General features: G+C 42.4%; 2 protein-coding genes across 2 annotated transcripts; one reads left to right on the top strand and one right to left on the bottom strand.

The window, feature by feature from the left end:
* Nucleotides 1-1,899: 1,899 nt before the first annotated feature.
* Nucleotides 1,900-8,976, bottom strand: LOC118411238 (inositol polyphosphate multikinase-like). The gene is made up of 6 exons (XM_035813385.1): nucleotides 8,662-8,976; nucleotides 7,221-7,403; nucleotides 6,537-6,601; nucleotides 6,306-6,413; nucleotides 5,709-5,790; nucleotides 1,900-4,898 (listed from the first exon to the last, which is right to left on the bottom strand). Exons 1-6 carry the CDS (start codon nucleotides 8,837-8,839, stop codon nucleotides 4,147-4,149), a joined length of 1,368 nt encoding a protein of 455 aa, XP_035669278.1. The 5' UTR covers nucleotides 8,840-8,976; the 3' UTR covers nucleotides 1,900-4,146.
* Nucleotides 8,977-8,992: 16 nt separating this feature from the next.
* On the top strand, nucleotides 8,993-22,665 carry LOC118411810 (nucleolar RNA helicase 2-like). Its single transcript, XM_035814296.1, has 15 exons — nucleotides 8,993-9,228; nucleotides 10,478-10,693; nucleotides 12,149-12,266; nucleotides 12,687-12,790; nucleotides 13,226-13,339; nucleotides 13,941-14,019; nucleotides 15,281-15,466; nucleotides 16,130-16,278; nucleotides 16,932-17,138; nucleotides 17,422-17,526; nucleotides 18,072-18,265; nucleotides 18,992-19,151; nucleotides 20,433-20,567; nucleotides 20,917-20,961; nucleotides 22,429-22,665. The coding sequence occupies exons 1-15, from the start codon at nucleotides 9,136-9,138 to the stop codon at nucleotides 22,663-22,665; spliced, it is 2,142 nt and encodes a 713-aa protein (XP_035670189.1). The 5' UTR covers nucleotides 8,993-9,135.
* The last annotated feature ends 562 nt before the right edge of the window (nucleotides 22,666-23,227 follow it).

Raw genomic sequence — 23,227 nt, 5'->3', positions numbered from 1 at the left:
TGTGCTCATTTTTTCTCATTTTACAACTGCTTTGCACAATTTACTGTGTGGTCGAAAACTTTTTTTTTGTGTGGAAACGGCCGAAAATTGGTGCGAGCGCGGATGTCATCCATAGAATCAAATCAACATGGCCTTATTAGCCTCTACCAGGCTCCGTGGATCGGTGGTCTAATAGTTATCTCCAAGCGGATCCTATGGTAGTATAAGATAGTATCAAAAGCTGACAGAGGAGTAAAGCCGGCCTAAGAGTGTGTATGCTACAGTTGCCCGTCTGACTCCCTTTGGCCGGCTATACTCCTTGGTCAGCTTTGATACTATCTTATGACACCGCAGGATCTGCTTGGAGATTAGTCTAATAGTAGAAAGTGGACAAATTGAGTCAATAGTACGCTAGGGGAGTCGGCTACTGTGTTACTGGCTTGGCACGCTTTTAGTTTTAGGTGCGGTGTGGGTCAGAAACGATCTGATAACAAATCGCTCAGAATTCAAGGTATGTCTCTTCTCACTCACCCGGTTCCCCACATTTTAGCCACACCCGCGGAGCTGTAACATGGCATTTGCGGTCGTGCTGTTGTTGTTCAAACTGACGTGCAATCCTTACAACTCTCTATTTCATTAAGTTAACACGAATACAAATTACGTACCACTTTGTAAACTAATGATAGTTCACCTTTATCCGCTGGATAACCTATGTCCGTTGTTTTCAGAAACGGGCTATTTCAAATTGGCGGGCGGTCTTTTAAAAAAGCAATATTTTGAAGATATTGCGTTGACTTCATGAATCTCACTAACAACTCTGTTTAAAAACAAACAAAAATCACACTAAAAAATAACAAACAATGAATATAGCGTGTGTTAGCCTGTATTTACACAATTTCTAGCTGGCTGGGGTTAATGACCGTCTTCTCAAGGTAACGGCAACTGTAAGGCCGGCCGCTAGGAGCGCGATTTTGGGGATAACAAACGTTACCTGGCTTCATCGTGACAAAATTGTAGCCTTCACCGTCGGCCCTTTCTTACGGGGGTGCGGACAGTAATTGAAAACTTCGCCAAAAACACTGGGTAAACAGTCGGCCTGGACAGTTACTCCACGAGAGGGTTATCATTTCCCTTTGTCTGACGGATCTCTGCAGTATGGGTTCATCAGGTTAACTATTTCTGCAGTATGGGTTCATCAGGTAACTATTTCTGCAGTATGGGTTCATCAGGTAACTACTTCTGCAGTATGGGTTCATCAGGTAACTATTTCTGCAGTATGGGTTCATCAGGTAACTATTTCTGCAGTGTGGGTTCATCAGGTAACTATTTCTGCAGTATGGGTTCATCAGGTAACTATTTCTGCAGTATGGGTTGATCAGGTAACTATTTCTGCAGTATGGGTTCATCAGGTAACTATTTCTGCAGTATGGGTTCTTCAGGTAACTATTTCTGCAGTATGGGTTAATCAGGTAACTATTTCTGCAGTATGGGTTCATCAGGTAACTATTTCTGCAGTATGGGTTCATCAGGTTAACTATTTCTGCAGTATAGGTTCATCATGTAACTATGTCTGCAGTATGGGTTCATCAGGTCACTATGTCTGCAGTATGGGTTCATCAGGTAACTATTTCTGCAGTATAGGTTCATCACGGAACTATTTCTGCAGTATGGGTTCATCATGTAACTATTTCTGCAGCATGGGTTCATCAGGTAACTATTTCTGCAGTATGGGTTCATCATGTAACTATTTCTGCAATATGGGTTCATCAGGTTAACTATTTCTGCATTATAGGTTCATCAGGTTAACTTTTTCTGCAGTATGGGTTCATCAGGTAACTATTTCTGTAGTATGGGTTCATCAGGTAACTATTTCTGCAGTATGGGTTCATTAGGCAGAAGGAAAAACACAGAAGCAATACCTGAGGTACAATTCGAGTCTTGTTCCAAGAGTAGAGTATACAGTGACACCATTGCATACTTTAAACAATCACACTGTATAATTCCATATTTCTATGCACAATACCTATACTATCTACACCACTTAAAAAAACTGGGATGTACCTTGTTACTGAAGGACATAGCCTGATTAAATCACACTTATAGCAGCCCGCACAACCTCCGTAGACCTGTTACAGTCCAGGCCAGTGGAGTTTGCGTTACACAGAGTGCCGAAGTACCTAAAAATGACTGGATTTAGGACAGTGAAACTGGTCTTCTATCTCTTCCTGTATGACAACAAGTAGTTCTAAACATGATACATCACAATAGTCTTGTATAAGATGCATCTAGAGGACCACAACATGACCCAATTGTCTTTTGGGGCTAGGTTTCATTTACCCAATAATGATGTCTGGATACCAGACTAAGAGAAAACCTATGCCTATTCTAACTTACTACGCCACTTAAAAAAAAACTGGGATGTACTTGGTTTGCCGAAGGCCATAGCCTGATTAAATCCCACTTATAGCAGCCTGCAAAACATCTCCGAGGAGGGGCCTGTTACAGCCCCGGACAGACGAGTTTGCGCTTACACTGAGTGCCGAAGAACATACAGTGTACCTAAGATTTAACAGATCCAGGTAAGTGACACTGGTCTTCTATCTCTTCCTATGTGACAACAGGTAGTTCTGAACATGATACATCACAATAGTCCTGTACAAGATGCATCTAGAAGACCACAACATAAGCTCGATGTCTTTCTGGGTTAGGTTTGATTAACCTAATTATCATGTCTGGATACCAGACTATAGGGAGGACCACACATGATATAAATATAGCTTACCAGACTACCACTATTACTGTTACAAATATTTAGGACAACATTGAAAATAGACCATTATTATCTATTTGACATAGCTGGCCTTCTATATAGGGCTTTTTGCTAAAATAGACACTTTGGCATGAGTATCACACAAGAGGTCAAAACGGTTTCAAACATTGACTTTATACATCTTTAGGGATTTCTCTGTGGAATAACCAATAATATATGCCACACATTTAGTGTTTTTGTTTGCGTCATTTTCAATACTTGCAAAAGAGAATATGGCAAGTACATAATCTTGAGATTGAGATACCAACGTACCACGCTTATCAATATGGTACGTCCATGGTGTGAATACAGCTAACCAATCAGTCCAGTCTTGTGCTAGGATTACATTTCTAAGGCTACAGTCCAGCCTTCTAGCCAGCCTGAATTTTTTTCCCCGTCCCCTGGATTTTGAGTTTGGAAATCCTGTCAAGGGACAACGATCCTATTGGGTCTGGGAGTGTGTTCCCCAAGCCTGTGTTTACACTAGCTCTCGCTGGCTGGTGTTAATAACCCCCTCCTAGGGCGGCGGCAATTGTAGGGCTGGCCGCTAGGATTTTAGTCAGGCTATGTGTTCCCCCTGGAACCCTCAAAAATGTATTTCCTGCATTGAGGGACAAATTTTGCTTGTAGACTCTGCATGGCATCAGTAATTAATCAGTATTTAATATCTTTACGTGCCGATTTTTTGTCCATCATAGAGGACGGCAAGGCAAAATTCATGTCTGTCCCCAGCAGCAAGTTCGGATGCTGGCTAGAACCCCTGCTACAGTCCCAAATGGAAAAAGGGTCCTGCCGGTGCATGGTCTGCCTTTTTGGCACTTTTGGTCGTGGCCCCTACATGGCTTTGTGGGACAACTTGTTGCTCCCGGGGCATTTCTTAGCCAGGCTGAGCCCCAGGTTGAATTTAAGTCGGACTCAAAATGAAGCCGGGACCTAGCAACAAATAGATGGCCTCAGGGCCGGATCAGGGCTATATCCCTGACGGGTAGCCTGAATAAAATCGCGCCCCTACGGCCGGCCCTACGATTGGGGAGGGGGTCATTAAGCCCAGCCGGCGAGAGCTTGTGTAAACACAGGCTACCTGACGGTCACCTGTGGCACTGAGACCTCAGATGTAACTAGGGCCTAGCCGGGCTTTCAGGAGAAATAAAAATGTATACCAAGAAATATATACAAATCATGCCTTCTTGTTTTTGTTGTCTTTTGTATCATCATACCTTGTGTCCTTGGCCACTGGTTTGGAAATGTGACCCTAGGCTTTTTGAATTAAAAATAATCACCCAGTACCCCTCGCAATAGGATGAAAGCAACATTATGTAACTTTTCTTTGTAAAATAGTCCATTGTTTTCTGTCTTGATCATGAACCTATCCTTTCTAGATAGCTTATCAAGTTCTTTATACCATACAGGTAGTTTTCGTCAATATGGTCAGAGGGAAAAACATGGGCAAAGTCAATCATTCTCACATCAATCTTAGTCTGAACTCTACAGTCTGTCTCACTGTTTCTGATTGGACAGGATAGCCCATCCTCTACTGGTGGTGACCAATCAGCATCAGCGTCTCTCTGTGAACCTGAGTGGCGTGTGGCTGCAACAGCCTGTTCAGTTGACCCTGCTTTGCCCTTTGCCCCTTGACCCGACACGTGCGTATGTGGTCCGTTGACCCTTTTTGCCTCTGGGACCTCCTGTGTCAACCCAATGGCATTCTGGGATGGGAATTGCCGCAATCTAGGTTCTGAAACAGCTTCAACGTTTTTATTTCCCTTGGAATGTGATGCTGCGTAATTTGACAAGTGTTGCATGTCATCAAAAGATATGTCATCACTTGCTACAGCCACTGAGTGCAAAGAACGGCCTGTGTCGGTTAGGACTTCATGTGTAGAGTTCTCTGTACTGTTCTCTCCGGAGTTTGGTGTAGATTCCTCCAAGGAGTTCTCCAAGGAGTTCTCTGTTTCTCCTTCATAAACAATGAGGAGGGAGCTGGAGAAGAGGCAAATCTGAGACTGGGTCTTGATGAACCGTTTGATTCTCTCCAGGCGACGCAGGATGGCCTGTAACACTCGGACTTGCAGCGGACAGGTCCCGTCCATGGTCAGGTATTTAGTCAGTCCTGTTGGAAAAGATATGAGCATCATTCCAAACCTGTCTCCTATGGAACCAACTTATTATAGTCAAAATCATATCCAGTTGCTTGAGTAACCGATTTTTGGCTCAACAGTGGGCGAGTCCACTGGTAGTGGTGTGTGTTCAATTACCATACGCAGGGCTCGAAATACCACCTGCATATGCAGGTTAGTGCAGGTAAAATTGGAGCTGTGCAGGTATTTCCTGTGTCTACTTACACCTAACCTGCACTGGTCCATGTACTGGGTTTTATACACTTACATAAATGTCCTATAATGTAGGTGTATGTGGATTGTTATTAGCTGCATTGACTGTTACCACATATAGTGTATTAAAGAAGAAATAGCAAATGAATGGTTTCTGAACAATTCTAGTATGATCCATACTTCCTAAATTCAGAGTGGTGCAGGTAAAATTTGTCTGGTGCAGGTAATGTTCAATGTTACCTGCACCGGTGCAGGTATGCAGGAAAAATATTTCGAGCCCTGATACTCCTTTCCCGAATACTGAGTGCTAAGCAGAGAGAGCAGCATGTACCATTTTCAAACTTCTTTGGTATGACTCGGCCGGGGATCAAACTCACAATGTGCCAAAGCAATTAAGGTTAACATTACCCATCTTTATGTATAGAAGGGGAATGGATACCAGGTAATGAGAAGTGGTTCAAAGTTTGATCGCCATGTGCCTTATTGTCAATACATTTTAAACTTCCTTTTACCAGTGAATTAGACAAACAAAGACAGAACTTAACAATTCATGACTAGCTTGATAATGGATTGAAAATAAACTTTCTCACCCATGCCAACATGGTTTTCATCGAGGCTTCTCCCATATTTCTTGTCATAGTACACCACTTCACCTGTTTTTCTCTTATAGATCTGTACGAAAAGAAAAGAAAACATGTGCAACAGTTAAATGAAAATCAAAGTAATTTCTGTAACTTTTAGATCAGAAGGCTCCGCTCGTACATGTTGTTAAGGATTTGTGATTTTGGATGTTGACGTAAAGTTAGCAGCCCCATGTATAGGGAGCTTTACATCTCTGCATCAAATCTCTGTATGTGAAAGAACCCAATGCCCTTATCAAAAAGATAGGGTGTGATGACTCTGTGTGCTTGGTTGAAAAAGAATTCTGTGTGCAGTAGCACGGATAGCTCTGAGATTCTACCCAAGGCAGCTAAAATAGGGACCTGTACCTACACAATTTTACAGGCACAGGTATGAGTTTTAGATATTCAGCCTTCTCTTCAGCTCTTTTCGTCTTAGGAGACGGTCGACAGCTTCAGTCAATCCAAAATGGAAGGTATTAAAAAAAGAGGTCAGCCCCACTTCATGTACTTCAATTTTTGTCAGCTATAATATATAACTCACAGAATTTCTAGCTAATGACTTACCCTCATTCCCATTAGTTGGAACCCCACAATGTCGATCGGCGGATATTTCTTCTTCTCTCGCTCGATCTTGTCGGGCGTGGCCTCCAGGTCATAACAGCGTCTCCCCACCTGAGTTTAGACACAGAAAGTCATGAGTGGTTTTCCTGAGGGAACAGGATTTCCAAATTCAAAATCCACGGGACAGAAAAAAATTCAGGCTGGCTAGTACACTACTATAGATCTACACTTCACCTTGACATCCAGAATGCAGGGCTGGTGGAACTTTCTGGTGATGTCCTCCAGCTTGATAAAAACCTCTGGGCAAGGTTAAGGTCAACTATGTGTTCCATGAATGCATTTATCCAGTATAGACAATCAGGTAAACAATTATGATATAATAAGATCTGGATTTACTTCTGGACATTCTGAGAGACATGCTTCACTCTTCTTCAGCATCAGTAGAATTCTAGTCTGAAAGTAATCTCCAAATCATATGCAGTTGTAGGGATTGAATTTTCTAGCCTGGCATCCAGCAGTATCATAGCTGTATCTCCCGAGTCTTTTCTGTCCTCTCCACAAATACTTATTTGTGGACAAAAAAAAGAGAATTGGTAGCTATAGTACGGCTAGATACCTGGTTATGATTTGATATGAATTTTCTTCTTTCTTTCTTTGTCTTATAAAAGTTTTGCAAGATTTGCATGGCGTAATCAGCAGCGCATTTGGCTCAGACCCAAGAGGTCCCTGGTTCGAACCCTGCTGAGCCACCGATCTTGTGCCCTTGGGGAAGGCACTTAACGCGACTTTCCCCACTTCGCTCAGGTGAAAATTAGTACCTAGCTTTGGCTAGGGTATGACGTTAAACAAAGAGTGTGCCATAATGATCAACATGGCACTTAAAAAGGAAGAAAGAGAGAAAAAGTGAAGAAAGGATACGTGACGGGTCATCCTCAGGAACGAACTTGCCCAGGTACTTTGGCATGAACTGTCTCAGGGTGAGAAGGTCCTGATCGTTGGTCTCCTCCTCAAAAATCTTCTGGTAGAAGCCAAGCTCCTTCTGTCCGCGCGGCGGAGGCTGAAGGGGCTTCAGTAGGGTCCCGTCCTCATGCTGTAACATGCCTGGGAGAGAAACAAAAGGTAAAAGTTACGCAGTCCTTCTTGATTACGGAGAACGCCTGGCGTATAATCATTTACAACAACATCATTTACAGAACCTATTCCCTGGTATTTTAACGTTACCTCAAGGCTCAATAAAGAACGATTGTGAAAAACTCCAGCACGACATAAATAGCATTTGTTCATGGGAGAAGACGTGGCTTATGGCCTTTAATCCGTCCAAATGCGAAGTAATGTCGGTCCCAGCCTCCAGAAACCCGATAACATTCCCCTACTCCCTCCACCAACACCCCCTGACCAAGGTAAGTTCCACAAAATATCTTGGCCTTCATATGTCTTCCAACTTGACCTGGGGCAAACAGGTTGAAAAAACCACATCAAAAGCTAACAGGACATTGGGAATGTTACGACGCTGCCTGCGGATATCCAGCACTGCGGCCAAAGAGAGAGCCTACATGGCTCTGGTTAGGCCAGCTCTTGAGTACGGCTGTAGTGTTTGGGATCCTCACACCAAGGCCCAGGTGAGTAGCCTAGAGATGGTGCAATGAAGAGCTGCCCGATATGTATTTATTATTTAATGATTAGACGCACAAGCTCAGTTACCACCATGCTTCACACTCTTGGTTGGCAGTCCCTCGAACTTAGAAGGAAGATTGCCCGCCAGGTCACTTTGTACAAAATCATCAACAACATCATGTATGTACCTCACACGACCATGCTTGTCCCGGTGGCTTGATGCTCCCGCTGCACCAATCACTCTAAAACGTTGCAGGCCATCGCGTGCAAGAACAACTACTACAGGCTCTCGTTCTTCCCTCGGACCATCAGAGAGTGGAATGGACTTGAGCCTGGTGTGGCGGAGGCGGGGTCTCTAGTCCCAGTTCAAAACTGAGCTGGGGAGGACCCTGCTGCATTGAGCCACCCCCACACGTCTTGTATATATGTATTATAAAATATATGTTCTATTAACCCACTTAATTCACCTGTCCTGTCTTTTGCACACACAAAATCAGTTTGTTTTCATTTTCCTTAGCATTTTTCCTTCATTTTCCCTTGTCTATTTGTACCGGTCACTTGTATTGTAATTAACTCATGCGTAGTCTGCCAATAATCTCTCAATTTAACGTTAGAGGCTAGGCAGTAAGAAAGAAGAAGAAAGGGGCGTTGTTCAGTATTTCCAGTTACAGATCCTAGATAGCCTGTGTACCATTCGATTTCTACCGGATGTTAGTCTTGATAGGAAATCTAGCCTATCACAAACCTTTCTTGGTCTTGCCCTGCCCATACCGGTGCCCGGCGACCTGGTGTGCGAGCGGGCGGCACCGGCGGGGGAGGGGAGGGGTGCACACCCCCTCTCGCGCTCCGCCTTTCTCCGGCGTTCTTTTCGCTTTCCCAAAGTCAGGATGGTTTCTCCAGTTAGTCTCACCGCTGTCAGCCATGCCACGATACCCGTCTCATTCCTGACACTCTGTAGCAGGTATAAAACAGTCGTAATCACAACTGGAATAATTTTTAGAGACAGAAAAATTGGACCGTGCAAAATTTGACAGTGCGCATGCTCAATCTTGAAAAGTTCACCTTTAAACTTTAAACTTTGGACTCTTCAACCCATCATGCATTGCGTTGTAAGGTCAAAGGTGAGCCGGACATTTCATCACCACGTGGAAACTTCGGAGCTCGAGGTGGAAAATTTTCTGCGTTTCTTTTGGTTTTTACTTCAATATTGTAGGTGAAAATGCCGGCACAGGTGGTCAAAAAGACGACCAAGAAAACGGTGCACATGGAGGTGTCCGAAGAATCGGTTTGTGAGGAGAAAATGGACGGAACTGTAAGTGTAATTTCTTGAGATAGTTGGGGCAAGTTTGGCTTTGCGTCAGGACTCCATAGGATTAGGAGAGTTATGTAAATTTTACAGAAATTTGTTTTATCCATGAAACATTTCAAACTGGGCATTAGGTGATTCATGACATTTTCTTTTTATTGTTCCCCAGTGTTCTAGATCATCCATCAGGTTATTATTTTTAGTGTCCTTTTAAACGTTTGGCTGAAACTACTGTAAAATACATTTAAGTCCGCGGGGATTTAATTTTGCTGTAGCGGGAAAAAAAGAACTGTTCGCGGTACATTGGCAACGCGAAAAGCGCAAACTACCGCGAAAATTCTGCATTTACAGTACTCTACTCTATGAGTCTATCCACTTTTTTTGCTAATTTTAGGCTACTGCTGTCTCTAAGTTACTAAGTCTATAATGGAGATAGTCTGTCCCACGTTGCACGTGCATCCAACTCTCGCATGGGCAGACTCCTGTGAGAATTTTCCCTTATGCAAATTACGACAACATAGATTAGGTTCTGAAAATGGTAATTAATGTCAAAGTGTCAATAAATTCCTTACAAATATAATGGTGAAAACCGCACGAGGTTGATATTTGGAAATAAGCTGCGGCAAGTCTGAGAGTGCGAACATGCTAGTTCTTGACTTTTTCGACCCAATCCAGACTTATTCGACCCCTGTTCGACCCCTTTAAACAAAATCCAAATCCAAGATTTGCTCTCCCCATTGTTAAATTTAACCTCTTCAACTCACCCCCAGTTATTTTTTGAAACGGCCCAATGGCATCAGCCGCTTCTACCATGCAGAATGAACTCTACTCATCACTACTTAAATTAGATACAATAAAAGTGACAATCCTATGATGACACTGAGCTCCCTCTTCTGAATCAAAGTTGAGGAAATGCTCCAAACCGAACCCAATATGCTATCTGAGGATTGTACTGTGCACTTGTTCCTTCACATTAGCCATTATATAACCTTTGTAATACTGTATCTGTATTGGTGTATAGTTGGTATGACAGTCCTTTTGCATTACACCAACGTCACACAACATTGCAGCAGCTGAATATGTTACATGTAATGAACTGTCACACCGTTCACTTAGCCTTTGCACAGCTATGTCTATTGACTTGAGGATGCTTTCACGTCTTACATGATCCATTTGGGGCGGGACGTTAAGCCAAAGAAGCCAAAGAAACTTAAGCCAAAATTATGGACTTTGTCTACTTTTTACTCGTTCACAGCCAGAGAAAGTGAAGAAGGACAAGAAGAGTAAGAAAAGGAAGTTGGAGACAGAGGCTGCCAAGTCTGTGAAAAGTGTCGAAGAACCAGAGAAGAAGAAGAAAAAGAAGACCAAAGCAGAGGGCGACGCCCCCAAGAAACAAAAGAAGAACAAAGAAAAGAAAACAAAAGAAGAAAATGGCCATGTACAGAATGGTGCTTCTGGGTCAGATGGGGAGGTAAGGGTTGAATCTTGAGCAGTTTTACTAGGAAAAGGTACCATAGCACCAAGTACAGTTACCAGTACAGAGGTTTAATACAGGTCCAGACCTGAAGCTGTACCTTAACTATTTTTTGTCAAAGTAACATGTGGTCTTCAATGATGATAGATAAAGATAGAGTCCATTCCAAGACACCATGCGGATGTTTGTGGCCATTGTTTAGAATTGATTTTAAAGTTTTGTAATTATATGTCTAGGACATTTGATACTTCAGAAATATTTGTAACACTGTTTCAACTTTATAAATATTTCCCTGGTCCTGTAAAACTTTGGAAATATTCATCGTGTGGAATTGGATACTTCTAATGGTTTCTAAATAATGATAACAGCATTCTACCATTATTTACCATTTTCTACCATTTTTTGTAAATGATTCAGTGGGCTGGGAAGATAGCAATTCACACATCCTTGCAAAGTATGGTTGGGTGCCATGCAACAATGGCCCACCACAAAGGATCCACCATTGCCCAGCAGTGAAATCTAAAAATATACAGATACAACAATGGGGCTTACTTTTATGGGGGCAATAAACTAATTTAACCATTTGGCGAGGTTTACCATTTTTTGTAAATATTTGTAAACATCAAATAATCACACAGAGGTTTCACAATTATTCTAAATAAAGATATTTTTGTACAGTTACTTTCAAAATGTTTCTAAAATATTCAAAGGAATTCAAATATATGAGTACTTTCTCCGTCAATTTTTTAAAAATAATTTAATTATTGTGGCTCAGATATTCTTTTATTCAAAATAATTCAGACTAATTATAAATATCGCCTAAAAACCCTCATGGTGTCTTGGAATGGACTCTAACAAAATGTTGATTTAGAATTTAGGTATCTTGGGCTGAGAAAAGATAATTTCAAGACGATCTCTAATAAAATTTTCACTGGTTTCAGTGACCATACAGTGTTTTTATCTATGCCCAGTGCTACATTTTCTGCATGTTTTTAGTTAAGTATCAAGTCACAAAAGTTGAGTGTAAGTCTATTCAGATAAAGTAACAGTACCTTGACAGGCTTGATGTTCAGTGCATATCCCTGGTTTTTACACCAAAAGATTTTGAACACTAGATAGTACTTGGTCTCAACGCATTTCGATCATGATTAAGTGTGTTACAAGAGTAAGAGTAAGACAGCTGTTAGTATTCACTCTGTGTAACTAGAGTACATGTATAGTCCAATATGAATGTTGACTATGGTGTGCTCTCTAAGAACTGAAACTGACGCCTGAAGAAATAAGACCTCTTGTTCCACTGGACTAGAGTTGAGCACAATGTCAATGTACACAGTACAATGATTGGGTAGCAGCATCAGGGTCTCTGTCTGATTCAATACTATAGTAACCTACATTTATCTGCACAGATGAGCTTTCATGGTAACTGTTCCATTTTTCCCTTACAAACACAAGTGTGCAAATGAGAATGGGGTGGCTGAAAACGGGGTGGCCGAAAATGGGACCATAACCAAAGAGGAGGGAGACTTCGAAAACTTCCGCATCACAGCACAGACAGTTACCAAACTGAAAGGTTTGTACTGTACAGTGATAATCTGTCTATTATAACAAGTTTGTCTTATGACAAATCCCAAGTGCAATCTGTACTAGTAAAATCACCAATTGTCCTAGGACAGATCCTGATCGCAGTCTATCATAGGACAATCAGCAATTGTCCTGAATCGCAATCTCTAGTGTGACATGTATATTCACATGTATCAGGATTGTCTGTAGGACCTGTCCCTCTATCCTGGGAGAGAAATATGCTTGTTGGGACCAACTCAAACCGTCCATAAAATCTGAACTTCATGACATTAAACTGACAAGTTTTTGTAAGCTTAAAATGACCACGGAAATCAACAATAAGGCCTTAAGGTTAAGAAAGTCACCACTGTTGTATTTAACTATGATGAGATATATATTTTTTATAAATCTGCTAATGTTTTTTTTTCAGCCCGCAACGTAGTGAAATTGTTCCCAGTTCAGTACAGTACCTTTGACTTTGTGTACGATGGCTGGGATGTCATCACTCAGGCAAGAACGGGCACAGGAAAGACGGTGAGCTGATCTTTTGGTTTATTTATTTATTTTTTAAGATTAATGTGAGTGGTCCGACATGGTGCTCAAAATATCCACTTGCCACTTGCAACCACATTTTGCTTAGTGCAACTTAATTTTAAAGTAAACCCATTGAGGTAGCACGTGTACAGTGCGCAACCTGACATTTTGCGGATGGAACACTGCTTTTCCGTGAGCTACGTGCACAAGCTTTTGTATTTATTTCCCGATAAGATGGAACATAAATAGTTCAATGTAACGTTAAGTGGAAGAAAAGATAATGGATATGTACATGTTGCTGATTTGAAGTAAGTAATAACTGAAGAAGTGGGGCAACCTGAAATGTTGATGGTGCAACCTGGCTATTAACTTGGCATGCATAACATTAGGTTGTTTCAACTGTGGCGTTATTAAGTTGTTCTGTTTTCTGTGCAGCTGGCGTTCAGCATCCCTCTTGTGGAGCGGCTGCAGAAAGATGGGGTGTCCATCAAGCGCGGCCGGGCGCCGGTGGTCATCGTGCTCGCTCCCACCAGGGAACTCGCCATCCAGGTACGGACAGAATCTGTTCTTCTTTGTTTTTCCTTAGGCCTAGGAAAAAATGTTGTGTTTCCTGTTTCCCTACACATGTACCTACCCTAGAAAAACCTGCTTACCCTAAACGTTTTTTTTGGGTGGGCAGTAGAGTCACATAGCTTCCAGTTAGAATTTTTATCCAGCCTGCTTCCTATTGAAGTAAAAACACTGCTTGTCCTATCTTATGAAGGATAAATGTATCTATTATGCATAACATTCAAGTTTGACATTGAAAGGCACTTAGTATACTCATGCATTTCAGTATACTTTGTTCAACTGTATTGTAATATGTCACAGTAGAGTTTTGACACTAAAAAGTGGTAACTTGAAGATATCACACCTGGTCAAATAAACAAATAAACAAACAATTAGTAATGGTCTTTCAGCAGAGATCCAGTTGGACATTTCTGCCATGCAGTTTCCAAACAAATTGATAGGGGGCATTCTTTACTTCATGCTGTTGGCATATCTGGTGCCCTCTTTTCATACAATGTTTTTGTGTCATAATTTCTATGCACCTAACCCACGATAAAGGTGCTTCGTTGGTGACTTATGACAGTTTATCTGTTTGTTGCAGGTTTATGAAGACTTTAAGAGCATCAGCACCAAACTGACCTCATTTTGTGTGTACGGAGGGACTCCCTACCCCCCGCAGAGTAAGTCACACAAAGAAAACTTCATTCATCTTGTCATGGACAGACTTTGGGTGGCGTATTATGATGCTTTTGAAATATTAATGACCCAGCCATGGTGTCGATTCTTTTGACGACAGGCCAAATAAGCTGGTACTCTCCTCTGTGACTTGCCTCTTTGCTTCTGAAAATAGAATGTACTATGTAAATGTCAGAAAATCCTTCTAATAACGTGGTATAAAAAGATTTTAGGTCCCCTCGTGGGTACCCTTACAATGCCATTTCCAAAATCTCATCCGCACAAAAGGACTAAGACCCCCTTCCACACCAATGAATGCTTTGCTACCTTGCCATTACCGTTACGCTGAAATAAGCTCCTGGCTAGAATCCTATTCCTTACCCTGTTTCATCCCCTGTAACTCTTATCCAGCCCTGTGTTTCCCTGCCCTTTAACTGTATCTATCTTTGGACATTATTTCATATTGTTGTGACTGCGTTCATCAATTATGATTTTCTTGTTGCGTTTTTGAACTATTCTTTCCACACGTCAGTAAATTTTACTTACATAGTTTGCTTGTTATTTATCTGATTTTGCTCAGTTGTGTTGATCTATGTTGCTGTATCTCATTTATCCCACCCAGACTCCCTTGATTGTGTGAATCGATGACAGTGGGGTTTAACATACAGCCAGAGGAAATGTTGTGCCTTGGATCGGAGCACAGACCTATTGTGCCTTGTTCTGCAGCACATCTACATAGTTTTTACTGTAAGGCCATGTTGATTTGATTATATGGATGACATCAGCCCGATGGCACCAATTTTCAGCCATTTCTAAAAACAAAAAGCTTTCAACCATACCATAAATCGTACAAAGCAAAAAGAAATATTGAAAAACTTTTGCCAATGTCAAAGGATATTCCTAGGTCAAAGAAGATGAGAAAGAATAAAAATGAAAAATCTCTTGTTCGATATACTGGTTCTATATTCTGTGTGTTCAGTCATTTGTTAAACCTTCCTCGCCACTTAGATTTCATGATGAAGGCAACTTATTTTTTTGTCAAACTTTTTTTTACTTGCATGCTCGCATCAGTTTTTGGGTTCCCAGAGGATGTCATCCAAATAATTAAATCAACATGGCTTAACCACACTTTAAAATGTTCTTAAGTGTGTCCAATGCAATGTTTCAGGACAAAGATAAGTAACTGTACCTCCTTGTAAGGCCTGGTGGAGCCTACCATTTGCCAGCAAGAGCAGTTAATTTTATCTTCTCTATTTTCCCACTCAGATGATGCCATCAACAGAGGCCTGGACATCCTGGTGGGCACGCCCGGACGGATCCAGGACCACGTTCGGAGCGGGCGGCTGAACCTGTCCGAGCTACGCCATGTCGTGTTGGACGAGGTCGACCGCATGCTGGAGATGGGGATGGTGGAACAGGTGGACGAAATCCTGGAGGCCGCCTATAAAAAAGGTAATCAGAGCCCTTCTATAGACCTTATAACACTGCCCTTCTATAGAACTGTAGAACACTGCCCTTCTATAGAACTGTAGAACACTGCCCTTCTATAGAACTGTAGAACACTGCCCTTCTATAGAACTGTACTTTCAAGTAGAACACTGCCTGTTGAGCGCATGTTGGAAATCGGAATGGTGGAACAAGTGGACGAAATCCTGGCAGCCTACAAGCCTCATAAGATGTTTTTTTCTGTATCTATATCTGTATGGCTGGTATAACTGCCCTTTGGCATAACACACCAGCTTCTGTATCTGTATAGCCGGTGTAACTGCCCCTTGCCATAACACACCAGCTTCTGTAGCTTTATCTGTTACACCAGCAGCTATATAGATACATATACAGAAGGTAGGTTCCTAGGGCACACCAATCACAATCCTATGATGACACTGAGCTCCCTCTTCTGATGAAAAGTTGAGGAAATGCTCCAAACCGAACCCATTATGCTATCTGAGGATTGTACTGTAAGACCATAGTGTTTGACACCCTTTTAGGCAGCTCATTTCGAAAGTTCATCCGTTTTTTTTATTGTTTCATGTTTGGAGAAGTTTTGTATGCATATATATCGCTAGAGTGCGTGGAAGAGTTAAAGATAAAATAACAGATCACTCCTTTTTCCAGACGACAAGTCTCAGAACCCGCAGACGCTATTTTTCTCGGCCACGCTGCCGAACTGGGTTCACGAGGCCGCCAGGAAATACATGAAGGCGGAGCCCAAACATGTGGACATGATCGGCACTGAGCAGAACAGGAGCGCCACCACAGTCGAGGTACGGTACTGCACAGTCATCATAGTCATACTTGTGTTGGTGCTAGAATTATTCCGTTTGCACAATAAGCATTGATTTTAGGTGTGTTAGCATTTTTGCTGTGACCCCTTCACCGCGAATTGTCCAAAAATTTTAATCATGCATCTTATTTCTGGGTGAGGCTATGAACTTAATGATCACCTCTCATATACAGTTAAGTAAGGTTCTTGAAACACAACCAAAATAGTACTATATATTGAGTATTTACCAACCTGATGAAATTATTTATGGATGTTAGAGCAGGGCTGTAGCCAGCTCGAAATTTTGATCCGTCAGCCAATTCCCATTGTCGCGAAAACGGTGAAAATGATCTAATTTCGACTGAACTGAGACTGTGAAAAACGGGTTTTTAATGAGATAATCGTATGCAAAAGAGCGCTGACACACATCATCAACAATAATAACAATAGCAAAACAAACAGTGTGTGGCTTTCCGACCGTGGATGGCGTCCCCAAGCCGCCTGTAGCTTCCACCAAGGATGTCATTCGCAGCAAATTTCCGTCAATTGACGGAAAAACGGACGCTGGCTAGAGCCCTGTGTTAGAGATAACCTCTCGTATGTTTTGATACACATCCCTAGTGTATTTACAATCCTCTTGTTGTTTCCACCCAGCACCTTGCTATCCGATGTGGCTGGCAGGCGCGCGCCCCGGTTATAGCGGACATCATCACCATGTACAGCGGGCAGCACGGCAGGGCCATGGTCTTCTGCGAGACCAAGAAGGAGGCCAACCAATTGGTCCTAGAGGGGGTACTGAAACAGGAGGCTCAGGTGCTTCATGGAGACATCCCCCAGGCACAGAGGGAGCTGACTCTAAAGGTTGGAGGTCACGGTCACATTTGGCTATGTTCGTGTTGAGTGTGTCACTTAATAACATGTACATGCTGTCCTATGGTGCAATTTGATGTCTGTCCATGACTTGAGCTTTACATATCAGACCAGTCCCATAGCGATGCTTCCAACCCTGTTTGTCCTGGTTGACTGCCGGATACGGTAGGAGTACTTGCCTTGTGTGTTACCATCAGATCATGGTGTCTTATTTGTTATCTTTACCATAAGCCCAACCTTCATCTTTCCTGACCAATGGCGTGTCTCATTGCAGAGCTTCCGTGACGGTAACATCCAGGTTCTGGTTGCAACTGACGTGGCGGCACGAGGGCTGGACATCCCCGAGGTGGATCTGGTGGTACAGTGTGAACCGCCCTCGGTGAGTGAACAAGGAATGAAGGAAGGCCTTTATTATACATTTTTGCCCAACCAAGCCAAGTACAGGTCATAACAGACAAAACATACACTGTAAAGGTGCAGAAAACATACAAAACATACCACATACAGGCACTGAAATTTGAGGCCCATAGATTATTTGGATGACTGAAGAGGCAGTGAAAATTTGTCAACTGGAGGTGTAGCCAATATTTTTTTTTCAAATTTGGGAAAAATAGGACAGTCAGCAGAATCCGAGAAGCAATTCAGGATATTACTTAACAAGAAAACTCATTTTCAAAGGGTTATTCAACCTGTGTGATTAGTGTATGTAGATCCAAGACTTCTTTCTGTACTAGAAAATATCAAAAGTACCACCCAGCAATGTCTCCTGGTTGTCTTTTTTGCGCAGGACGTAGACTCGTACATCCACCGGTCGGGGCGTACAGGCTGCATGGGGTGGACCGGTGTCTGTTTCAAGATTTCTTTCTGTCCTAGGATATATCAAAATTCACCCATTAATGTCTTCATGTTGTGTTTTAATTGCAGGACGTAGACTCGTACATCCACCGGTCGGGGCGTACGGGCCGCGCCGGTCGGACCGGCGTCTGCGTCTGTTTCTACAAGCCCAACCGGGAGCAGGACCTGCGGTTTGTGGAGAGGAGAGCGGGGATCAAGTTCCGCCAGATCAACGCTCCGCAGCCCGACGACATCGTGAAGGCAGCAGCCAATGACTCGGCAAGGTGAAGGCAGACTTAGGCATATCATCAGAGGTTTTTCTACAGAGGAAAAGAAAGGCGCCCCACCCCCCTGCTCTAATTCATGCCTGGGGTCTAATTACAAGTACATGATGGAAACATAGGGGACATATATGTGACAATAAACAGTGATAAACATTATTGAAAATAGAGGCTACTCGAAACCTAAACGGGTCTGGTTTGACTTCTTTTTTGGAAGCAGAGGAAGACAGAAAGCCCCACTTTTTCTACAATTTGTGGGTTCTGCAATTTTAAGAGAAAAATGTCTTCTGTGAATGTGGGGAAGTTAGGATATGTCTTAGTGGCTTCTTTAAACAAATTCTTTCGGTTTGGTTAAACGAACATCTTGGAAATAAAATCCCCAGAACCATTGAGGAGGTCCCAGACAAGATGCTGTGTAAACCTAGCCTACGCCCAATGACAACAAACCTTCCCCTCCCCCCAGAGATGCTGACTCATCAGGCATTTATCTAAAGAGGACAGGCTTGTAGCCAGGCACGTGTCCAGGTGTCATTTTGACACGCTTTTCTTAAAATGACAAGAAATTTGACGCACTAGATGCCCTTACACTGGGACAAGTAAGAAATTCCCATTAAGCAGGAATACCACTAGATCATTTGTGGTCACAGTCTCTTGTACTGTGACCTGTCTGACAGTAATTTTGTCTCTCAGGATACCATAGAATCACAACAAACCTTTCCCTTCCCCCAGGGCCATCGAGGAAGTCCCAGACAAGATGCTGACACATTTCCAGGAGGCCGCGGAGAAGCTGATAGCGGAGAAGGGCGCGGTCAACGCGGTTGCCGCGGCGCTGGCCGTCATGTCGGGGTCCTCAGAGATCAAGAAACGATCGCTGCTGAATGCAGATGAGGTAATGGTTTGTTGTTATCGATTGTAAGATATTATGATACAATTTTAAACTTTGTAACCGTGCAAAAAATAAAGCACTTAACAACAAGCTTTCGATCAGTCCTCTGATCCTTTTCAAGTTGTCACATCTAGACCGGAAGTGTGACATCAGCAAAGGTGCTTGGAAGTCGGTATCAGCTCCCGTCTCGGTTGAGGGAAGGTTGATGGCTTTGATGTAGATGGCCTCTTTGAGTGAGGGTAAAATTGTTTCCTAATGTTAATTACTGTCACAGATGAACTTACATTTGAGATTGCTAAGATAGTACATAAAAGTTGTTGCTCAGGTGCCATGATAAAAAATTCACATTTCTGAAACGGCTGTGAATGTTGAAAGTTACTGTTGAAATGTAGCCCCGGCCCCTTCCCAACTTTGTTCTTTAGCTCTTCTTCCCAAAGCATTTTCCTTGCTCAACTTTTATTTTGCTGGATTCAACATTTGATACCTTTCTTCAGTTTTCAAATGGATTTTGTTGCCCTTTGCTTCGATATATCAAATGATTTTACATTGCATCTTTGCACTATTTGCACTTATGTTTACACACATATATATATACTGATAGTTGCTTGTTATTTTTTATTTTTTGTTATTTCATTCAGTTGTGTATGACCTATGTTGCTGTATCTCGTTTATCCCACCCAGACTCCCTTGATTGTGTGAATCGATGACAGTGGGGTTTAACATACAGCCAGAGGAAATGTTGTGCCTTGGATCGGAGCACAGACCTATTGTGTTTCGTTCTGCAGCACAGCTACATATTAATTCTTTTACTGTAACCATATCTTTTATTAGCCTGGGTACCATTCGGGTAGTGGTTTGCTTCTATGTTTGCTTCTGATACCCGTCTGGGGAACTGTACATGCAAATCTTTTATAGTGACGTCAGTTAATGAGCGAATTAAGGAATGGGTTCTAGAGTGCTCGTTCGATGACAACAAGGGTATTTCGGGTGTTGGAATGCCTGTGCAAACGAGCGCTTGAACCCATTCCTTAATTCGCTCATGTGTAGGAACCAATCAGCGCCCTCGTCCAAAATTAATACCAGATGTGAGAGATGTCGAACTTCCCAGACAGAACAGGAGAGAAGCAACTGTATATAGTGTATGATAAACGTTGGAGCGAACTACTTTCCAGATGGTACCCAGGCTAACATCCTTTAGCTACAATTTTCCTCATGTACTACAGCTGGTATTTTCCCTTGGAAGGCTTGTCCAGAATGAGTGTACACCGTTTTTCTCTTTCACAGGGTTTCACCACGATGCTGTTCCACACGGATCGCCCGGTTCGCGGGAAGGGCTACTTCTGGACGGCGATAAAGCGGAGGTTCGGAGAAGATATCGACCAGAACGTCAGGGGGATGACCATGTTTACCAACAACAAGGTGAGACTGTGTTGCAAGAAATCATCTCTGAAAAAGCCCTCTAAGAACCTGACAGTGTCAATGTTGAAAAGAAAGGCTGGAATACTATAGTTCTCCCAACCATTATCATACATTCGGAATTTTTCTATTGAGGTGCATTTGATAAAGTTTTTCCATTATATCCTTATATCCTTCATAGCTGACATTGTTAGAGCAGACCCTTAAATGTCTCTTTCGTTCAGTGGCAGTAACGTAATCAACCAAATCATCTATAGTTCTCCCAGCCACATTTGTGGGTTTTCATACTTAATATCTGGGTTGTGATGATTTATGATGAGTAAGGTCGTTTTCCCTTCTTTTCCACTCACAGGGAGTTGCTTTTGACGTGCCATCATCCATGGAAGACCAGTTTGTGGTAAGTCTTCTCAGAAAGAGCACTGTTAGACTAACAGCGTTGAATGTTTAGATTGCCTAGCTATTAGTACACTGAGTGTATTACAGATAATCACTACTATTGCTGAAATTCCAGACAGTTCTGTTGTTAAAAAAACTAACCAGTTCGACGGGGGAAAAATGTACAGTCATTTTTGTACCTTAATACCTACCTTGCCTTATCAACCTTCTCCTTGCTACCTTCAGTGTGCTGTAGGTCAATCAATGTTGCAACCCCCAATCATTGAGCTTTGTCTTTCTTTTGACGTTTCAATTTCCCATTTTATACTGTGGTTACTGCCGTCATCAATTTTGTTTCAATACTCTGCCCTTCAAACTCTTTTACCGCTTACTTGACAGTGATTTTTACTTATATACTTTGCTTGTTATTTTCTAAGTTCTGTATGAGATATTCTGCTGTATACTCTCAGTTCAAACTATTGTTTAAACTTAAATGTGATGCTGAATTATGCTTGATAATATAGTTTGCTTGTTATTTTTATAGTTTCGTTAAGTTGTGTATGATTATGTTGCTGTATCTCGTTTATCCCACCCAGACTCCCTTGATTGTGTGAATCGATGACAGTGGGGTTTAACATACAGCCAGAGGAAATGTTGTGCCTTGGATCGGAGCACAGACCTATTGTGCCTCGTTCTGCAGCACATCTACATAGTTTTTACTACAATAACTACTGAACAACGCCTTTGAAGCACCTGTTGTAGAAAAATCCAACACTGGAAATAACACTGTAGGGACTTGCCCCTCTAATGATAAATTTTCGGACGAACTCTGTTGCGTCGTATTTTAAAGTGGTAAGTCCCTATAGTGTTTAATTCCAGTGTTGGTTGTAAAGCGTTTTTCTATTACGTATTCTACCAACACAGATGAACAACACAACTCTCCCTACTTCTGGTTGGGGAGGTAAAAGGCAATGGATAGAGAGAAATGGGCTCCAATACTGTTCCCTAGACACAGTGGATGAGGGTTGTAGCCAGCCTGAAATCATTTTCAGTCCCCTTGATTTTGAATGGGAATCCTATCGAGCACCGAAGGCATGGCGTCACGTTGCGCGTCATTTCTAGGGGGTCTGGGTCCCGGAAACTTTTTAAATCAAGACCCTCTGAACCACTATTTCCTGCATTTTGAGGTGCAAATTTTGCTTGTAGACTTAGATGTTCAATGGCATCTGTTTTAGTGAAGAAGAACACATGGGTTTCAGTTTTTTTTATATCTTTACATATCAATTTTTGTCTGTCCCAGGGGACGGAATGGGGAAATTTTTTTTCAGTCCCCTGCTGCAAAATTTCTTCAAAGGCCTCAAGGACAGGTGCTGGCTACAACCCTGCAGTGGATAACAACCAATGCCCTCTCAGCCCATAAAGGCTACTTTATCTTTACCTTAACCTATTTTTCACCCGAGTTTCTGACTGGGAATTTGTTTCTCCGCAGGACACATTCCAAGGTTCCTACGATTCCCGTCTGGAAGTGGCTACAGAGCTGCCCGACCTGGAGCAGAGGATGGACAGCAGGAGAGGGGGGAGGGGGTTCGGCAGGGGGGGAGGAGACAGAAGAGGCTTCAGCAGGGGGAGAGGTGGAGGGGGTGGTAGGTTCAGTGGAGGGGGTAGGGGCAGAGCGGGGGGATTTGGAGCAAGCAGAGGTGGCAGCAGCAGACACACAAAGTGGTGATGTCATCATTAACTGTGCACGGCGCAGTTGGATGACCAATAGGGGTGAAGAGTTTTTCCACATGCGAGTGTGAATGTGTCGTTTTAAGGCAGCTCAAGGTGTATTTCTTGTTGGACAGATCTCAAACTAGTCTTGTCTGGCCTTACAGAGGTATACAAACGAGAGATCGTTGAGTCAAAACAGCACATGTGTTGTCTTTAAAATTCACATACGACTTCTTTTTTGTTTATGAAGAAGTGAACAAGGAGTACTACATTTGTCGCACCAATTTAATTTCTGCTTCTTGGATTAGAATAGTGAAGATGATATCGACCAAGTTTACACGTAGCTCCATGAAGAGCTATTCTTCCACTGGTCGTAACATTTGTCGCACCAATTTAATTTCTGCTTCTTGGATTAGAATAGTGAAGATGATATCGACCAAGTTTACACGTAGCTCCATGAAGAGCTATTCTTCCACTGGTCGTAACAGGGAAGACCGAGGCTATGTACATTGTACCAGGGAACTTCCCTTAGCACTTTTCGACAAGCTATGAGGACTATGCACGCTACCTATAAAAGA

Source organism: Branchiostoma floridae, chromosome 3 (genome assembly GCF_000003815.2).
Source record: "Branchiostoma floridae strain S238N-H82 chromosome 3, Bfl_VNyyK, whole genome shotgun sequence".
Lineage (NCBI taxonomy): Eukaryota > Metazoa > Chordata > Leptocardii > Amphioxiformes > Branchiostomatidae > Branchiostoma > Branchiostoma floridae.
The sequence above is the reverse complement of the archived record's forward strand: the minus strand, read 5'-3'. Positions and strand labels throughout refer to the sequence as shown.

Excerpts from the sequence above, each read along its gene's own strand:
- LOC118411810 (XM_035814296.1), top strand. The coding sequence starts at position 9,136 with ATGCCGGCACAGGTGGTCAAAAAGACGACCAAGAAAACGGTGCACATG. Across the intron at positions 13,340-13,940 it reads CCAGGGAACTCGCCATCCAG|GTTTATGAAGACTTTAAGAG; the intron begins GTACGGACAGAA and ends TGTTTGTTGCAG. Across the intron at positions 20,568-20,916 it reads CCATGTTTACCAACAACAAG|GGAGTTGCTTTTGACGTGCC; the intron begins GTGAGACTGTGT and ends TTCCACTCACAG.
- LOC118411238 (XM_035813385.1), bottom strand. The coding sequence starts at position 8,839 with ATGGCTGACAGCGGTGAGACTAACTGGAGAAACCATCCTGACTTTGGG. Across the intron at positions 6,602-7,220 it reads TCCTGAGGATGACCCGTCAC|AGGTTTTTATCAAGCTGGAG; the intron begins GTATCCTTTCTT and ends AACCTTGCCCAG. Across the intron at positions 5,791-6,305 it reads TCCAACTAATGGGAATGAGG|ATCTATAAGAGAAAAACAGG; the intron begins GTAAGTCATTAG and ends CTTTTCGTACAG.